At 33.3% G+C, this 21,174-nt stretch overlaps 2 protein-coding genes across 2 annotated transcripts in view; both read right to left on the bottom strand.

The window, feature by feature from the left end:
• Positions 1-813: 813 nt before the first annotated feature.
• LOC128183034 (uncharacterized) lies at positions 814-5,093 on the bottom strand. The gene has a single exon (XM_052851834.1). It carries the CDS (start codon positions 5,086-5,088, stop codon positions 3,193-3,195), a length of 1,896 nt encoding a protein of 631 aa, XP_052707794.1. The 5' UTR covers positions 5,089-5,093; the 3' UTR covers positions 814-3,192.
• Positions 5,094-19,282: 14,189 nt separating this feature from the next.
• LOC128184276 (uncharacterized) overlaps positions 19,283-21,174 on the bottom strand; it is a 43,878-nt gene continuing 41,986 nt past the window's right edge. The window contains exons 50-52 of the mRNA XM_052853703.1: positions 20,702-20,778; positions 20,206-20,352; positions 19,283-19,861 (exon numbers count right to left, since the gene is read on the bottom strand). Of these exons, the coding sequence (XP_052709663.1) occupies positions 19,569-19,861; positions 20,206-20,352; positions 20,702-20,778 (517 nt within the window). The 3' untranslated portion in view covers positions 19,283-19,568. The remainder of the gene's footprint in view (positions 19,862-20,205; positions 20,353-20,701; positions 20,779-21,174) is intronic.

The raw sequence follows: 21,174 nt of genomic DNA, 5'->3' as shown, positions 1-21,174 counted from the left end.
TTTTTCGTCAAAGTTTAAGTACTTTGGCCCCTAAAAATCCCTAATTACGTAATAAAAGGGCGTGGCAATAATTTTTTCAAATAGATATTGGTACGATCAACAACTTTGCTTCTATAATGCATTACAAAATCTTTATCGTTTTTAAGTTATTCGTAATAGAGTTTATGACTGTCTTGGCCCCTAATTTAAGGAGCCAGCCCCTATTTCTTGATTTTGTTGAAAAGAACTTTTTATCATCTACCACTTTTGTTATATATGTTTTAACAAAATATCAACTCATAAAAAGATACAGATCAAAACGTATGAAAAATTTGATTCGAAATTCGTACCCAATTTTCGAGCCTATGCGAGCTCAAAGAAATGGCGCCACTGGCGCAAAAAAACTACATTGTGCACAACTTCAACCTATAGTCTACCTATCCTGAAAATTTCATATTCCTATCTCTGATAGTCTCTGAGTTTATGTCTGCACAGAATTAGTCGTAAAAACTTACAAAATCGGCCGTAAATCGGAACCGGAAGTGCCGATTTCAAAATTTAAAAAAACTTCTAGAATTATGACCACTGGCAATCATCTGAGAAAAAATGGTCGAAATCGGCCGAATAGTTTTCGAGAAATCGCGTGAACAAAATTCGTGGAAAAGAATAATAATAATAATAAGAAACAGTACGAAAACTATAAGGTCTTCCGTTGGAAACGGAAGACCTTAATAAGAAACAGTACGAAAACTATAAGGTCTTCCGTTGGAAACGGAAGACCTTAATAAAGGTACTGTAAGGAAGCTCACAAATGACACCCCCGCTTAGAAAACATAAAAACTCAGTTATTTTTCTTAGATGCACCATTTCTCTTCCAGCGACCTTGAACTTGTACAAATGACCCTATCTGAAGGTCAGGATATATTTTCACAGAAAATACTTGTGTCAAGATTAAGCTTCTAATCATTTCCCATTACAAGATATGGCCTAGACAGAAATTATGCATTTTATTACATTGACTTTGCACAAATGACCTTTGGTCAAGATCATGACCCACCCTTAGGTCACAGGCAACTTTATGTGAAGTAGGAACCAATGGTTCTCCATAAGAAGGTATCGAGCAGACATAGATTATACATGTATTATAAATTTCTTCCAGTGACCTTTAACTTGCACAAATCATAACACACTTTCTGGTCATAAGCAATCTTTGTGTGAAGCAAAAACTTTAAAACTAGCCTCCCGCATCTGAAACCTATGGCACAGATCTAGCATATAAGCCTGTAGAGTGTCACAAGATGCATTAATTATACAAGTTAGCTGAAGATAGGTATTGAGCCAAAAAAAAGGACCATCCAAGGCCACCTGCTCCAAAAACCTTAGCACCCCCCAGCATTCAAAACTTATTGCTCAGATTTAGCATTCAGGTCTGTCAGATGCATAAATACCAAAAGATGTACCACCCATGCACGTTTGGTGAAGATAAGACTTGTAATAACAAATATGGAAATAACAACTCCAAAAACTGTAACCTTCTCCAAAAAGTCTTATTCTACTTCAGCATCTAAAATTCATGACTTATTCAGCGTATAAGTCTGCAAAGTCCTTAAATATGTCCAGATGTACTATCCATGCATGTTTGGCTAAATGTTTATCTGCATTTCATTAACGGAAGATCAAAAACACTTACATGTCAAAGTTTAATGCGTTTTTTCTCCAAAAATATAATCTTGGCCCTACCTCAGAACAGCAACTTTTTTCGGGGTTCATGGACATATGTTTATAATACTTAACCTGACGTGAAGTCAAATGTTTAATGACTGAACTACAGAAATGAATTTACATACTTTTTTAATCAAGACTACAAAATCAAATGTGGTTAATGCAGAGCCAATTCCATTTTTATTTATAACATTTATAACATAAACAAACACTTCTTACATTTCTTATCTAACTTATAATTATTTCATTCACTTTTACTTACTTTTTTTGCTATACAACACCTTGCACCTTCGAAAAATTTGAGTTAACGTTATTCAGTTATAATTTCAAGACTGTAACAAAAAAACTATTTTGAACATCATTGTTTGAAAATAATATTTTATATTTTTGTTCCAATTTCAAAAACTTCAACCATATACAGAATAAGTAAGCATCAGATTTCGTATAAAAAATTAAATCCCTTCTGAATTATCACCCCAATTGAAACCATATTGATTTTGTTTTGGGTATACTTTAACATTTCAGAACAAAAGACTAGACGATAATTATAAAAGAAAATAGACAAGTCTTCAATAAGAATACTATTTATGACAATAATTCACTAAAATGTACAAAGAACTATGTATGATATGAATTAAATTTAAAGTGTTTCCGGTACAATAACATGTTATGTTATATTTTAGAAGAGTTAATGTGAAATATATTTTTCACCTATTTATTTAATATATTACCACTCATTGGCAGTCGGAAGTGACAATATTTCTAAAATTCAATCAAAATCAGTCAAAAATTGACATTTTTTCTTTATGAATGGGAAATATAGAGCACATGCTTGAACAAGGAAAATTTTATGTCACTCAATCAAAATATTTTTTTTTGTTCAAGCATGCGCTCTATGTTTTCTGAAAGAAAAACTGCTTGAAAACAAGCTGTTTTATGCTAAAAATGCCAAAATGGCGGGAAATGGTTGTCTTTACGATGTCATATTTCTAAATTGTGGGCAGTTGAAGCAAAATGAACATTATGTAAAAACATCACATATATATCCGTACAAAGAAAACAAAGAATTACAGTAAAATGGTGATGTTCATTTTAGGGGGCCATTTTAGGCCCATATCATATATAGTCCTTTAATATTTATTTATCCTATATTTCACTGACAGTAAAACTATTTTAAATTATTTATATGAGCAAAATATACCGGCCATGTATGTGAGCTTTGTCACATGTTTAAGAATAAGTCTTCATTACATAATGTATATTCTCTACAACAGATATAAGCTGCCGAAATCTCATATTCATGTCAATATACACATATTACACCATTTACTAGATCCTAATACCAATATTCACAGTTCCGACGTCTTTTAAATTGAGTTTGCTTGACTTTAAGATCTCGTTTTTAAACGCAAGCATCACGGTTTTTTTCCCCGCTTAATTATCTCTTATTCATTTATAATCAAGATTTGGTCCTTGATGCACAAAGTATGACTACAAATCTTCTTGAAATTCATACACTTTTGTACTGTTGTTAGACCTAACTAAACACACATGAGAATTCTCTTTAAATCTGATAAACCTGGGTGAAACAACATCAAAAATCTTCATTAACTCAGCTCTTGGCGTCAAAACGTGTATATTATTGCTACACTGACCTGCAACAAATATGTTTCCGGAACAGTTCACACTAAGACTGCATGGCTGCTTAAGATTTTCATGAGAATAGGAATAAATTTTCTTTCCAGAATTATCCATGACAATTACACGGTTTGTCCACAAACCTGAGCTAATTATTTCATCCCTGTTGTTAACTGCTACGGAGTAGGTCCAGTCTTCAACCCCATCATACTGCTGAACGATGTTCCCTTTTGAATCAAATTTGACAATAAAACTTAAACAAGCAGCATATACATACCCCGAAGTTACAGCTAATTGATAAACAGAACTGTTTGTAGGCATATGACCTTCAACATTCTCAAACTTCTCAAGATTAAATTTCCCGACATATCCTTCAGATTTAGATTTCTTTCTGGAAATGTTTTTTGAAACAAACAGTTGAGAAGAATTTTGACATACTGCATCCTGTGGTTGAGATTCAAGATCTGCTTTACGTACAAGTGTTTTATTGTTGTAATGTAGTAGCTGACATTTGTTGTGATCAACCAAAATGATATCCCCATTTTTTAAAAAGCAACCACCGGTAACATACCCATTTGATTCACCCAGTTCATAAACCAACTTTATTTTGGCACACATTAAATCAATCTCATTCAGTGGTATAGACTTTGTCTCTGTCTTAAAATCTGCAAACGTTGTAACCTCTAGGATGCCTGTCAAGTCCTTGGAAACATCCGAGTGCATTTTTACTCTCAATTTGGAAAGATCCGATCTGGCGACATGTCGGAATTGCCCTTTGATCTTGAAATACTCCTGTATAAGTACAGATGAAGGTGTTTTCTCTGCACCTTTCAAAGTTTGTAAATACTGAGCCATCAAAAGCTGCCTGTCTGACACAGCATCTTCAAAACTGGTTAACCTGTCCTTTTGTTGCTTGACATTTCTAGCCAGATCAGATAAATGGTCCTCTAGCAGTGCATCAACATGTTTCACAATTTTATTTCTAAGCTCTGTAGAGTGTTCTCTGATTTTGTCTGATGTATCGTCAATGTATCGTATGGCGTTTTCTGTCTCTGATTTAGCGTTGACAAGTGTAGCTTCAAAATTTGATATTTCTTGAGATAAAACGTCTAGTGTTTCAGACTTTCTGATGCCTTCTGCAGCTTCTTCAATGGCATCAACTTGAGTGCATTTCCTGTGTTTGGTGCACACACACCGAGAGCAACTTAACTCCTCGTGGTCAACACAGAGATACTCTACTTGATTGCTATGCTCACGACAAAAGACATCAACTAATTCATGACTCTCACTTTCTTTGGAAACTTTCTGAATGTTCTCTATTGGAATCAGTTCATGCTTTTGAGTAAAAACATTTCTTTTGTGAGCCTTTGCACAGGGGCCACAGAGGGATTCCAGACATGACTTGCACCAATCACTGGCCACTTCCTCCTCGTCTGCTCGCTTACATGCATCGCAAAATTTTTCCTTTAACATATTTACCATTTTGTTGATAGGCACGAGTTCAGCCCACTTTTCTACCCCTGCAGTGAATGTTGGGGCAGGTACAAAACGTCTGCAAATCGGACATGGAAATCCTACCGGATTCTGCTTGGTCTTGCACGTGGAAATAATGTATGAGCCCAAACAATTGTGACAAAATGTGTGTAAACATGGCAGGTTCCTTGGAGTCTTATAAGTTTCAAAGCAGATTGGACATGTCGTTGTAATCTCTTTGATTTGGTCCAAGTCTTTCTCCGTCGATGCAGCCATTTCATTCAAACCGAAAGTAGACAGAATGGCTGCGTTTGATTTGTCTGCACTTTCGTACACTAGGTGTATACGATTTACAGGTGTAAATCGTCCACACCTGGTTTACATACCTGTAGATATTGTGTTGTGTACATTTTATAGGGTCCGACCAGTAGTGGTATCTAAGAGTGAACTTTGTTTTTACTTCTTTATATATTTTATCACTGTCTAGCCACTTATGGTAATGAAAAAGAACAACAAAAATAACAAAGTAGTTTGGAAGCATGTCTTATATATTATAAGAGAAATGAAAGGCGGCGTTATAATTACTTCTTAAAATGCATCAAACACTTTTGTCTGACACTGCACACAGCAAGTAAATTTCAATTAACATATCAAGTACTGATGCATAAGAAATACACAAGTCGAATATTAAGCAATTCGGTTGGGGTGGGGGGTGGGGTATGATTTATCAAACTTAATACAGTAAACATGAACAGGTAGATTTGAACTCGGAGTCTGCTGTTAACAAGCCCGATGCTTTATCCATTGGGCTATGATCGATTTAATTGTTTAATACAAACATTTTAACAAAACATTTTGACCCACCATAAATGACAATAACATTCGCAAGGGTTGGACTCGGTAAAATCCAAAGTACTTAGGGAATTGGCAATTTGACAAGTGCATCATTTTTGGTCATATTGAATTTTACAGTGTAATCTGTAAAAAAAAATGCCCTATACACACAGTTGGGCTTGGTGTACACCAAAACCGGAGGAGCTAAGAATGCTGGGGACAAGAGTCACAGGCATGTAGAAATGTGTGTGTGTGTGTGGGGGGGGGGGGGGTTGTTACCCCCACATTTGTTGAAAAATATATGTTTTTTATTTGAATGTACATATATAGTGTATGTACGGTATAAGGCAAATTCAAATCAAACCCATATCCCTCTAATATATGCTATGGAAATGAAATAAAAATTACTGAAAGAAAATTAATAATCTTAATAGAAGATTGAAGACACATTAAAGGGGCGCGGTCAAAATTTTGTTAAAAATTTATTTTTCCGTTTTCAATGATTACAATCCTAAAGAAATGGATTTCTAATAGTCAACCAAAATTTGAGTGTCAGTCGTAGAGCTATAAGCGAGATACTTTGTTATATAAAAAAAAGCTCGAGTCATGTTTTTATTTACATTTTAAATATTCCATGTTTAAACCTAAAATGAATGTGACAAACACTAAGAACTGTTTATTATGTTCAAAACGAATAAGCAGGTAGAAAAATAGCTTTAAAAACATTTTTACGGTATATTGAACCAATGTAAACAAGAATAGAATTCCTGGGTCCCCCGCCGGTCAAGCAGTGTACTAGTATCGAGTCTATCGACCAAGGCTGATTTAGGAACTTGACCAAGGTATTAGCGGTATAAACATTTGGTATAAATTTAATGAAAATCCGTCAAAATTTGTACGCGGGTAGGTTAAGGTAACTCCCGAGTTTAATGACCGTCAAAATTATGATCAATTTAAAAACTGTTTATTTTTTATGAAAACAGTACGGAATATTAATACCAAGTGAATGTGTTCACAAAGTTATTATTTTTCTACTTCGGAATCGACTCGATCTTTGAAGCTGCCGTACCATGGTATCACGTGACAGTTAAAGTAGATCACTTTTTTACCTCAACAAAAAATCAAAAAGTGTAACACTACCCCAAAGTTCATTTGTATGTTTGCTACAATAATTCGATCGGCAATTATAGTTCATGTTTATCAGTATTACTGCTAGAATCCTGTTGTTTATCGCATAAAATAAATATTGTCAATATTTATCGGAAACCCTCCCAACTTCTATGATTTCTTTGAAAATACTACGTATTTTTTATTTAAAACAATGAAGCACAGGATTCTAGCAGCACTTTTCAAGTAGTTTAGGTCATATACCTTTGATATTTACCAAAGTCATCTTTCATAATATCCGGGGTAGTGTTATCCCCGAGTACCCAAACTCCGTCACCATAACCGGAAAACAGTCCGCGTTTCTCTGCAAATTATTTTTTGCGGTTTTTATCATTTGCAATCACTAAATATAACATGAAATGTTATAATTTATAAAATTATTAACAAAAATATTCTTAATATTATTCAAATAAGCCCTCTGAAAACGACGTTTATCACACGTGCTATCATAACTTATGAACCTAACTCCGTCACCCACATGATCTATGATACGCCAGGGAATGAAGACACATTAACAATTTAGTTTAAACTCAACTTGTATCTAGACCAAGTTATAATAAGTAAAATCGGTGTAAACAATTTAAATTGTATATCATTTCATCAAAGTGAAATGATCGCCAGAATAAAAAAAAAATTGGTCCTTGTAACAACAATCACAACGACCTTTTCAGAATGTATGGATGTCATTTGATTTCTGTCCTTATATGTTTCAAATATATCATATCAAGAATGAATATATCAATGATTATGTTATTTATTTATAACATTTTTAATAAATGTAGCATATTCTATAATTACCGTTTATATCTGTAACCCTGTATAAGGCAAAAATTACGGCATGAGCGATTTGACGTTATCATCAGTGTAGTGCATTAACGCTATTGCGGACTGAAAAAAATGTATCAATAACCGTAATAAAAAATAAATTACATGTGAAATGTTTCATTTTGACCTGTCTTAAAATGACTGACCACAGTAAATAATCGAATAGGCCCGCATGTCAGAAATATCGTTATTTTAGTGCACCCGTAAAAAGGTGTTAGCTGATTTCACGCAATTATTGTTGCATAAAATGGCTATTGGTACTTTGCGGAACGGAACGGAACGGAACGGAACCAGTTTAGAGGCCCCAAATGGGGAAACAAGATTTTTTTAAAATGTCATTATTTCAATTTAACTTATCGTAAATGGAAGATTGTTTTACAAATTTTGCTGTTTTAATGAACTGTGTATTACATAAAATATGCTACTCATTGCTCTATAAGTCATTACACGCTTCTTTCCCGAGAAAACCTAAAGTCACTAGTTGTTTTATGATGTTTGATTGACACTGTAAATATAAAGTTGAGGTTTAAACCAAACTCAATTAATCTGTGTGTGTAACGTCGATGAAAATTACTTAAGTAAGCTTTCTTCTGAATAGATTTCTTCTGATTCCGTTCCGTTCCGCAAAATACCATTACCCGTGTGGATATTGGTATTTAACGGAACGGAACGGAACCGTTTAAAAATTCTGAAATATAAAATATATCATAACAACTACTAGCTGTTTGTTTATTTCTATGTTTTTTGGAGATAAATGAAGCAAACCAACAAATCATTTCATCAATTCAAACATCTTGCATATGTGCATATCACTCCTGTGTTGTTGACAGCTATAACTTTTATTTCATCTATGATACTACATTACTTACACGGATGATATTACTAGTTTGTTCATCAAGCTAGCAATAACGCTATGTGTAACCCATATTACGTAGAATTCTAAAATATAACGAGCACATTCGCAAGGAAAAAGTTTAATATTCATCACTTACCTTCCGTCTGAACAATTTTCTTCTGGTTCCGTTCCGTTCCGCAAAATACCATTACCCGTGTGGATATTGGTATTTAACGGAACGGAACGGAATCTTTCAAAATTTTTAAACAATGGAAAATATCATAACAACAACTCACCGTTCCTTGAATTTTTTATCAGATTCTTTAAAGATGAATGAGTCTATCAATCAAATCAATTCAGTCATCTTGTGTATTTGCTGATTATTAATTTCAGCGTTTGTGTGCGCGTGCTGCATACAACAACAACTCTGTTTTCATTTTTTTTTAATCAATTTCATATCATTGTCACGGCAGAACTAACTAGTTGGTTAATTAAGCTAGCAAAAACACAATGCTTATATCAAGTGGAATTCATATTATACCAAAATCATTCGCAGCGCAGGGATAATATCGATAAAAATACTTGATAGTCTTATTTGAAATAAATTTGAATGAATGATGATATAACAAATGTTGTTACCATACTTATAAATAATTTTCTTCTGGTTCCGTTCCGTTCCGCAAAATACCATTACCCGTGTGGATATTGGTATTTAACGGAACGGAACCGTTTAAAAATTTTGAAATATAAAATATATCATAACAACTACTAGCTGTTTGTTTATTTCTATGTTCTTTTGAGATAAATGAAGCAAACCAACAAATCATTTCATCAATTCAAACATCTTGCATATGTGCATATCACTCCTGTGTTGTGTACAGCTATAACTTTTATTTCATCTATGATACTACATTACTTACACGGATGATATTACTAGTTTGTTCATCAAGCTAGCAATAACGCAATGTGTAACCCATATTACGTAGAATTCTAAAATATAACGAGCACATTCGCAAGGAAAAAGTTTAATATTCATCACTTACCTTCCGTCTGAACAATTTTCTTCTGGTTCCGTTCCGTTCCGCAAAATACCATTACCCGTGTGGATATTGGTATTTAACGGAACGGAACGGAATCTTTCAAAATTTTTAAAATGTGAAACATCTTTTTACAAAGGCAACATTTATTCATTATATAATAAATTATTTGATTTTTTTTAGGAAGAATTAGCTAGTTGGTTTATCAAGCTAGCGAAAGACAATGTTTACATCAAGTCGAAGTTTATATCAAATCCATTTGCAGGGTTATAATCATTTTTAAAAATAAATACTTGATAGCCTTATGAGTGGGCTAACTTATTAAGTTGGGATTAAACTTCGATTGCGCTTCCGTGAATTAAAATTCTGGGAAGGAATTAGACAGTCCTTGTTAGAGAAACTCGAAGATTCTAGGTCAAACTGGATATACATGTATATCTTGAAAGACTGCCCAAAAGTATCGTCTGCATTCACGGGCCGGTGTCTTCGGAATCAGCTTAGTGAGATTGGAGAGAAAATTCATTGGCAGTAGTTTGCGACAGGACCATGAAATTCAGAGTGCAATCTTGCAAATTACAATTTTAAGTAATAAGTAGATTTGCGATCGTACAATGTAAGTACTTTGCTATGATATATAAGCTTCTCTCCGCACATATGCATACAGACATGAAAATAAGCGTGCAAACTAAAAATACACTTGCCTATTATCATTCTTCTGAAAACTACATAACCCGTATTTTAATAGATTGTGTATTCACGTTTGACCTAAAATAATATTCCGCTGGCTGACTTTCTTAACTTTCTTTTTAAAAAGCTAACCTATAGCTTGTTTGTTATACATTGAAATGAAAAATGATATAACAAATGTTGTTACGAAACTTTTGAATAATTTTCTTATGATTCCGTTCCGTTCCGCAAAATACCATTACCCGTGTGGATATTGGTATTTAACGGAACGGAACGGAATCTTAAAAAAAAAATAATGGAAAATACCAAAACATCATTTTGGGATATAAGAAGCAAGCTAACATACCATTTCATTAATATAAAATTATAAATATCTTGTGTGCCTATCCTGTGTACAACGTTAACTTTTATTTCTGTTATGTCTTGTGCATATCTTATTTTGATTACTACATGTATTTTGTACGAAAGATTTTGTGTACGACTTGTTTGTTTATGGATGGAGTACTGCGCCATATTTCTAAACGCTCGATTACTACAGTTTTTTGTAAGCCTTGATTTCCACTGTGTAAGTGTTTTGACTGTTATAATTATGTATTATTAATCTTCTAGTGATGTAATTTACCTCTGTCTTTATTGTCAACTATGCTTAGTTTTGCATATTCTTGTTACCGATGGATTTTAGTTTACCATGTGCTTCAAGTATGGTGCGCCATTTCGTCGACAAACATTACATTTTGAACTTGATAATTACGTACTGTCAGTTTAATAAAGTAAATTGATTACGGTTTTAACTCATTATTTTCTATTCAATTAATGAATTTATTTAAAGAATATATTTAAGATATGTTGCATTACTTAAATCTATGTGAAAGGTTTATTGAATTGTTTATCTATGGAAACCAATACCTGTCATTTTTATTTGTATTTTGTTTATTACAGATTCTTATTGCATTGCAGTTATCTGTCAATTAAAATCTTTAATGCTTATTTTATGTCACATTTTGCACGAGAATACTTTAATCACAGGGGCTTGGTTGTTGGATAGTGAAATTCCTAATTACTGTTCCCGAAGAAAAAATTGATTAAAATTGGTAATCTTATGTGTATTTTTGTGTATTGCAATAAATAAATTCACCGACCCCCCCCCCCCCCCCGTTTCAATCATGTTAAAAAAAGTGTATTCAATGTACATTAAAAAAAGTAAAGGGACGACACTCGCCATTTTGGATTTATAGGGAGTCCTCATTTCAAGCTATGTTTTAAACAAGTTCTTCCGTTTCTCCAACGATTTCTGACGATGTATAGGTTGTAAAATGTTAAAATTACTTATTCCTATCGTCTGACTACATCTGTACGCTGCATAATAAACACATCTTTCCGAAATGTACTAGATACTTGCCAAACTTATCGAAAGCAACGGAAGTTTACTTTTGAGTGACGTAAAATCTCCATATAATCACTGAGATGTTCCGAAAATGTATGATAAATCTAGAGAGAGCAAAAATTCCGCGAAAAGATAGTCCTCTTGGTTTATCCAATGCTTTCGGATCTCCTGTGATTACATGGAGAGTTTGCATCAACTTCCGCTGCTTTCGATAAGTTTGGCGAGTATCTAGTACATTTCGGAACGATGTGTTTATTATGCAGCGTACAGATGTAGTCAGACGATAGGAATAAGTCATTTTAACATTTTACAACCTAGATCTCGCCAGTAATCGTTGGAGAAATGGAAGAATTTGTTTAAAACATAGCTTGAAACGAGGACCCCCTATAAATCCAAGATGGCGAGTGTCGTCCCTTTATTCTCTTTATATTTATAAATATTGAATAATTTAAGAAAATATGCGGCAAAAATATCTTGGGACAGACTATAATAAGTAATAGTATGACATGCCATAAGGGTAATCAGTTGTCGTTGTGATTCAAGTCTGTATGTTTATCTAGCGTTGGTGTGTGATTTGTGCTTTGAATTCATTTGTCTTTATATGTATATTTTAGTTTCTACCGTCGATGAGAGATTTATTTATTGTACATTGAATACACTTTTTAAACATGACTGAAACGGGGGGTTTCAGTGAATTTATTTATTGCAATACACAGAAATACACTTAAGATTACAAATTTTAATCAATTTTTTCTTCGGGAACAAATAATTAGAAAATTCACTATCCAACAACCAAGCCCCTGTGACTTTAATGATATGAAATCTCTGTTTTAAAGTTCGCACATATATAATTGTTTTCCCTTTGACTGAAATGTCACACTTTCATTGGTTTAAACATAGCAAGTGCACATATCTCTATATTTGTTCGGTGAGAAATAATACTAGTATTAGGCAATATGGCCGTCATTGGCCGACGCTTCGTTACTCATTTCGACATTTCATTGAATTCAATACATAAACCGCATGCCGTAAGTTCTTAATGTATTTGGAGTAGTTGCCCTTTGAAATTCATTAAAATTAGAGTAGTTGCCCTTAGAATATTGACGTCACATTGTTTTGTTTGGAGGGGAACAAAATGGCAGCGTCGATATTTGATAAAATCTCTGCAGAGGAAAGGGAGAAAACATTTAAAATTGAATAGGAACAAAACATTGTAAGTAAACATGGGTGAAGCAAAGATTTTTAAAGAGTATTTGAAAGGTGAGATTGAAAATTTTGAAGAGTTTAAATGAGTTAAGTTGCACGAGATGTTAGACATCTTGTACATGGCTTTGCGTAGATCATCGCTATTTGTGAATAAACATGTCGCTTGATAGTCCTTGGGAAAACAAAACACTTATTAGGTTAGTTACTGATTCACTACGGAAATATATGGGGTTGATCAATCTCATAGATGGCGAGGCGTAGTGAGTCAGTAACTAACCTATAGTCTGTCCCAAGATATTTATGCTGCATATTTGAACGATTTTTAATAAAAATACACATACCTGTGACTGAAGTGCAATTAAAATCGATGAAAGGGAAAATTCCCAAGATAACTTCATTCACACATTATAATTTTTCCCTCATAAAAATTCACAGGAACGAAAACAGATTTCCTACGGAGATTTATAATGGGGAATGTTGACATCTTTTCTCCATTCGGAAATACTCGGGACACCTCGCGCAATTTTTCAACGTTATCATTCGGGCGTCTTCATCTCCTTGACAATGGAAAAACCTCGTAGACTTTATATTTTCAGCAGTATACTGATACCCGACAAGCTAGAGGGGGCGTTTCAAAGGGGAAATCTTGGGATTTTTTCATACTATTGAATGAACATAGTCTGAACCAAGAGGTATTTATAAATATTGAATAATTTAAGAAATTATGCGGCAAAAATATCTTGGGACAGACTATAATAAGTAATAGTATGACGTGCCATAAGGGTAATCAGTTGTCGTTGTGATTCAACTCTGTATGTTGATCTAGCGTTGGTGTGTGATTTGTGCTTTGAATTCATTTGTCTTTATATGTATATTTTAGTTTCTACCGTCGATGAGAGATTTATTGGCCAATAAATACATTTCCGAATATTTTGTTTTATTATAATTCTATGTTAATTTCTGAAAGCAAGTTTTCGAGATTGTTTGTGCATATATGCGTCTGTCTGTCGGTGTATACACTTGTCTGTACATGAGCTTTTTTATCTTCAGTATGTGACTGTGTCTATATTATACTTATATTCTAAATCTCAAATGAAGTGAATACATGATGTGTATGCACTGTAAAACTATATATATAAGATGATGTGAATAACTTGTACATGAAAGTTCGAATAAAAAAAAATACTGAAATCTTATTGGTTTAGACGCAGTTGATAATTCGTTATATTACCCCCAGCATTAGCAACTCCCTTGGCAACGGGTAACAAACAAATTGTTACATACGCGTACGGTTTGCTGTATAATTCTCGTCATTTCTATGTAGAAGCAGTAAAATGCTCTCTAAAATTAAAACATTCAGTTTAAAAAAATAAATAGTCCTGTTTTGGAGGGTAACAGTTGGAATTGACACAATTGAAAGTATTAGATAGGCGTACATATTAACATCCATTTTTATAAAACTTGATTTATATACAACACAATCTATGATCTGTTGAGATCTGACATAGACTTCATTAAAGCCAACGATATATCCTAAACTATACCACGAAAAACGACACACAAGGCTGTTAAGTCTATCCTTATTTAAATGGGAAGCAACTCCATTTTGTATAAAATTCTAACATCCGGTAATGTTAAATAAATGCATTCATGTTTTTTCCGAGCCTGTCGGGAAGGCCCGAGAAGTTGCAATTAGACTGCATTGATTAGTAACACAAATTTACAAGCGGAATACAGAGACACATCATTTAATCAACATTATGATAATCTGTCTCTTGCTGTATCATGGATATGAAAATTCAGTGACATGCAATCCATTTAATGTGCACATTATATTTTTAACATATAAAGCATGTAAATGTATATTTTGCCATGATCAGTGGCAGTTAATCTCTATTATAAAACTGATCGTACGAACAAAGCCCTGAGATGGCTTTAAAAAATGTAAAAGATTCCGTTCCGTTCCGTTAAATACTAATATCCACACGGGTAATGGTATTTTGCGGAACGGAACGGAACCATGAGAAAATTATTAATAAGTATGGAATCCATATTCTTATATTAATATCTATTTTAATGTATTACAAATAAAGACATCAATTATTTTTGGAAATTATGTTATCCCTCAGAATATGTTTGATATAATATAAAATTCTACTGGATGTAAACATTGTGTATTGTTAATTTGATAAACAAACTCGTTAAATCTTCCGTAAACTCCCGTAACAAATACATGTTCGTTATAGATTGAATAAATGCCGTGCTTGTTATGATATTTTCCATTATTTAAAAAGTTTGAAAGATTCCGTTCCGTTCCGTTAAATACCAATATCCACACGGGTAATGGTATTTTGCGGAACGGAACGGAACCAGAAGAAAATTATTTATAAGTATGGTAACAACATTTGTTATATCATCATTCATTCAAATTTATTTCAAATAAGACTATCAAGTATTTTTATCGATATTATCCCTGCGCTGCGAATGATCTTGGTATAATATGAATTCTACTTGATATAAGCAGTGTGTTTTTGCTAGCTTAATTAACCAACTAGTTAGTTCTGCCGTGACAATGATATGAAATTGATAAAAAAAAAATGAAAACAGAGTTGTTGTTGTATGCAGCACACGCACACAAACGCTGAAATTAATAATCAGCAAATACACAAGATGACTGAATTGATTTGATTGATAGACTCATTCATCTTTAAAGAATCTGATAAAAAATTCAAGGAACGGTGAGTAGTTGTTATGATATTTTCCATTGTTTAAAAAGTTTGAAAGATTCCGTTCCGTTCCGTTAAATACCATTATCCACACGGGTAATGGTATTTTGCGGAACGGAACGGAACCAGAAGAAAATTGTTCAGACGGAAGGTAAGTGATGAATATTAAACTTTTTCCTTGCGAATGTGCTCGTTATATTTTAGAATTCTACGTAATATGGGTTACACATTGCGTTATTGCTAGCTTGGTGAACAAACTAGTAATGTCATCCGTGTAAGTAATGTAGTATCATAGATGAAATAAAAGTTATGGCTGTACACAACACAGGAGTGATATGCACATATGCAAGATGTTTGAATTGATGAAATGATTTGTTGGTTTGCTTCATTAATCTCAAAATAACATAGAAATAAACAAACAGCTAGTAGTTGTTATGATATATTTTATATTTCAAAATTTTTAAACGGTTCCGTTCCGTTCCGTTAAATACCAATATCCACACGGGTAATGGTATTTTGCGGAACGGAACGGAACCAGAAGAAAATTGTTCAGACGGAAGGTAAGTGATTAATATTAAACTTTTTCCTTGCGAATGTGCTCGTTATATTTTAGAATTCTACGTAATATGGGTTACACATTGCGTTATTGCTAGCTTGATGAACAAACTAGTAATATCATCCGTGTAAGTAATGTAGTATCATAGATGAAATAAAAGTTATAGCTGTACACAACACAGGAGTGATATGCACATATGCAAGATGTTTGAATTGATGAAATGATTTGCTTCATTTATCTCAAAAGAACATAGAAATTAACAAACAGCTAGTAGTTGCTATGATATATTTTATATTTCAAAATTTTTAAACGGTTCCGTTCCGTTCCGTTAAATACCAATATCCACACGGGTAATGGTATTTTGCGGAACGGAACGGAACCAGAAGAAAATTGTTCAGACGGAAGGTAAGTGATGAATATTAAACTTTTTCCTTGCGAATGTGCTCGTTATATTTTAGAATTCTACGTAATATGGGTTACACATTGCGTTATTGCTAGCTTGATGAACAAACTAGTAATATCATCCGTGTAAGTAATGTAGTATCATAGATGAAATAAAAGTTATAGCTGTACACAACACAGGAGAAATATGCACATATGCAAGATGTTTGAATTGATGAAATGATTTGTTGGTTTGCTTCATTTATCTCAAAAGAACATAGAAATAAACAAACAGCTAGTAGTTGTTATGATATATTTTATATTTCAAAATTTTTAAACGGTTCCGTTCCGTTCCGTTAAATACCAATATCCACACGGGTAATGGTATTTTGCGGAACGGAACGGAACCAGAAGAAAATTGTTCAGACGGAAGGTAAGTGATGAATATTAAACTTTTTCCTTGCGAATGTGCTCGTTATATTTTAGAATTCTACGTAATATGGGTTACACATTGCGTTATTGCTAGCTTGATGAACAAACTAGTAATATCATCCGTGTAAGTAATGTAGTATCATAGATGAAATAAAAGTTATAGCTGTACACAACACAGGAGTGATATGCACATATGCAAGATGTTTGAATTGATGAAATGATTTGCTTCATTTATCTCAAAAGAACATAGAAATTAACAAACAGCTAGTAGTTGCTATGATATATTTTATATTTCAAAATTTTTAAACGGTTCCGTTCCGTTCCGTTAAATACCAATATCCACACGGGTAATGGTATTTTGCGGAACGGAACGGAATCAGAAGAAATCTATTCAGAAGAAAGAATACTTAAGTAATTTTCATCGACGTTACACACACAGATTAATTGAGTTTGGTTTAAACCTCAACTTTATATTTACAGTGTCAATCAAACATCATAAAACAACTAGTGACTTTAGGTTTTCTCGGGAAAGAAGCGTGTAATGACTTATAGAGCAATGAGTACCATATTTTATGTAATACACAGTTCATTAAAACAGCAAAATTTGTAAAACAATCTTCCATTTACGATAAGTTAAATTGAAATAATGACGTTTAAAAAAAATCTTGTTTCCCCTTTTGGGGCCTCTTAACTGGTTCCGTTCCGTTCCGTTCCGTTCCGCAAAGTACCAATAGCCCATAAAATGAACAGGGTGTAATTTTGTTATGTTTAAACACATTCTTAAATTTAACCGTTGTAAATTGTTGACATTTGATTGAAGATTTTTGACATGCAAAAATGACGTCATAATCGCACTTGATTTCAAACGGCGAGGAGTTTCCCGAAAGTGACGGAGTTAGGGTAGTGACGGAGTTAGGGTGCTATGCGATACACTTTTGCTTTTTTTTGTACACACTGACAGAGGAAAGGCTGGTCAAGCCATATAAATGTCGATCTGCTTACCTTATAAAACTCGTTGATTAAACAAAATATCCATGCCTGTATTATCCTGATTATATCCTAACTGACACTCATCTAAATCTTAGGTATCTGTATTAAATTAGTTCTATTTCTGCATTGTTTACACTGCATTCCGATGATTTGTCTCCCGACATGATCTTCTCTATTAAACATGCTTGTGACGTCATCAATGATAATTATACATAATAGAGAGAAATCGAAGATATATTTAGTTAGGATAGTTTCTAGTGATATTTTATGCCTGTAGTTTTTATAATTAAAACCAGAGACAAAGTTAAAATCGACAAGTTTCTGAGTGAAATATGACATCATGCTGCTTATTGTGACGTCATATCGATCAGAGGTATTTGATCGCTGAGAGTTGCCTTATCATACCCGCGTAGGCATGAGAGCGCTTACAAGGTCAATTTTTGGATAAAACGGAGTCATTATTGTGGTCAAAGTCCCATAACGCCAACAAAAAGTATCGACCAATGCTGATTTTCGAACTTGACCAAAGTATTAGTGGTATAAACATTTGGTATAAATTTAATGAAAATCCGTCAAAATGTGTAGGCATGAGAGCGCTTACAAGGTCAATTTTTGGATAAAACGGAGTCATTTTTGTGGTCAAAGTCCCATAACTCCAACAAAAAGTATCGACCAATGCTGATTTTCGAACTTGACCAAGGTAATAGTGCCATAAACATTTGGTAGAAATTTAATGAAAATCCGTCAAAATTTGTAGGCATGAGAGCGCTTACAAAAAAGTGTGACGCACGGACCCACGGACGGACGCCCGGCATTTCTATGTCCCCGCTCCGCGTTGCGGCGGGGAACGCGGAGCGGGGGACAACAAAAACATGACAAGAGCCTTGTTTACATAAAAAGAATTAAAAGCCCTGTGCCTTGCTTATATCTCTAAGACTGACATTCAAATTTAAGTTGATCAAATAATGAATAATAAAATTTGATAAAAATCGTGACCATGTCAGTTTAATCCTTACATCGAATTAAGATTTGAGTCTTGGCGAAGTTACCGTTTTTGAGCTTTTTTTCTTTATAGGGGTTTTCCCCTGCATATTTTTTTCAAACTTTGTTTTGTCAAGATTTATAGGTAAGTATGCGCCCCTCCACTTTGAAAAATATGCCGATACCTGCCTGAAGAAAGTCTCTCCAATTATATTTTTAGAACTTGCATGCGTGAAAAAATGTGGAAAAAACCTGAATGTGCACCAGTCCTGGAAGTTTTGTTACAATGTTTTTTAGACATGATAATTTTGAGAAAGTGTACACAGACTTGACACAAATTAAGTGCTATAAAAAAACACCTCCGGTTAACCTGTTTAAAACGTCAAATATAAGATGTGCTCTCTCGTAAAAACAAAAACATACCAATGAGGACGTGTTATTCAAGATTTTATGATCATAGAATAATAGATTGATCATAATGTAACTTCTGTCAACATATGCATTGTCTTTAATCTACATACAAACATATTTTCATATAATACAATTCACAAAGTAAAAACATGATATCACAAAAATAAAATGTCAATGAAAAAAATGATCTCCTTTAAAACTGAATTTAACTTATACTGACATTTCTCTTTCCAAAATAGAAACACACACTAACAAACTCCTATGCAGAATCATATCTTACATAACATTTTAACAAAAAAAATATCTAATCACTAGTTGACTCTTTTTTCTGTTTTGAATTTTCCTTTGAAAGAAAATCTTTAAGTTCACCAGTCTCGCCAAAGAAGTCTTTTAGAGTTTCGGCTTTCCCTTGGAAATAGTTCTTATACCAGGCGACGTGTTCCCGCTTCTCTTCCACTGTTAAATGTGGATTCTGGGATAGACCCACCGTCACCTGCTCCATGTAGTTCCTGATGGGGCCACTCTTGGGGAAATCCTCCAACATGTCATCGAAAAAAACATGTTCTGCAAATGACACAGCTTTCTCTTCATCCATTCCTAAAAAAAAAAGATCCATTGGAATATTTTTTTAAAAAAGAATTTTTTTCATTAAAAAATCAAAAGGTTTTCAGATAAACTCAGTTGATACATGATATGCAACATGATCAAGTACTTAAAACATTATATCTTATTTTTGCTTTTCTTATTATAAAGCATCATTAAAATGTGATACACCTTAACATAAATAAGTCAAGTCTTTAAAAAACTGATGACAGAGAAAATATGCTTTTTCTACATTTACTTAATAAATGAGATTTTTTTTCTCAAACTATACTTTGTTTTTGTAAGCCTCAAGCAAAAATTGCGTAGATGTTGAAAGTTTAACCTTCATACACATGTACCTTGTTCGTTATCAATAGGATAGTGCCACATCTTCCCCTCATTGGTCAGCTTAATCATCTCCTCATAGCCGTTATAGGGTATGCGGTTGGTGAGCAGATTCTCCTTTCTCTCTCTAAGCAACTGGTAATAAAGGTTGTCTGTCGTATCTGAATGAACATCAGAAAAATGAAATGAAATAAATTTGAGAAATAAACAGCGTATTATATATTACTTTATCTGTTGTATTTAAGTTTGAGAAGGGCAATTCATTCATAATTGTTAACATATCCGTGATTTTAACTTAACAATAATGCAACCGTCAAACGATAAGCAAGTGTGATTATTGTTGTGATGGCATGAAAAGTTCACACAGAATTGAACCTTTTTCGCATTCTATACTAGGTTCATATAGGGAAACATATTTGGGAATGTAAATATATGATAAACAGATCAGCTCCTTGTGTGGAATTAATGTATATTGAATGTAATTGGAGCATTAGAATTTCCCATTTTTACCTTGGCGTGAGGGTTTTTTCAAGTCTTCCTTTGTCCAAATGTTCGATGACTCCATTGTATCAAAACTGAAATCCTCCCTAAAATAAAAAAGAGGACATTTTGAAGTGTATATCAGACTAAATGGAATCCAATGTATTAGATTTTTCTATACATATACAAAAACATAATATTTTTGAAGACTAATATTATATGCATATCAATCACAATAAAGAGTTCTTTTAGAAAAATTGTGTAACTTTCATACTTATTAAAAGAATGTTGTGCTTTAATGTGAAATCCCAAAGTACTGAGACATTTGTATTACTGGTACATATCAATCACAAATTTGTCAACCCATTTGGATTTTTGTATATTAACATAAGTTTACTCTATTGTAATGTACTGCATGGCTGCAAATTCTGTCAGTGTTTCATTAAAATTAGTGGGCATCATGGATTACTGAAAATCACAATTTCAAGGATATGTAAAGTATA

Source organism: Crassostrea angulata, chromosome 5 (genome assembly GCF_025612915.1).
Source record: "Crassostrea angulata isolate pt1a10 chromosome 5, ASM2561291v2, whole genome shotgun sequence".
In the NCBI taxonomy this organism is placed as follows: Eukaryota; Metazoa; Mollusca; class Bivalvia; order Ostreida; family Ostreidae; genus Magallana; species Magallana angulata.
The sequence above is the reverse complement of the archived record's forward strand: the minus strand, read 5'-3'. Positions and strand labels throughout refer to the sequence as shown.

Bases quoted from the DNA above. Each gene is read 5' to 3' on its own strand.
- LOC128183034 (XM_052851834.1), bottom strand. From the start codon at position 5,088: ATGGCTGCATCGACGGAGAAAGACTTGGACCAAATCAAAGAGATTACA.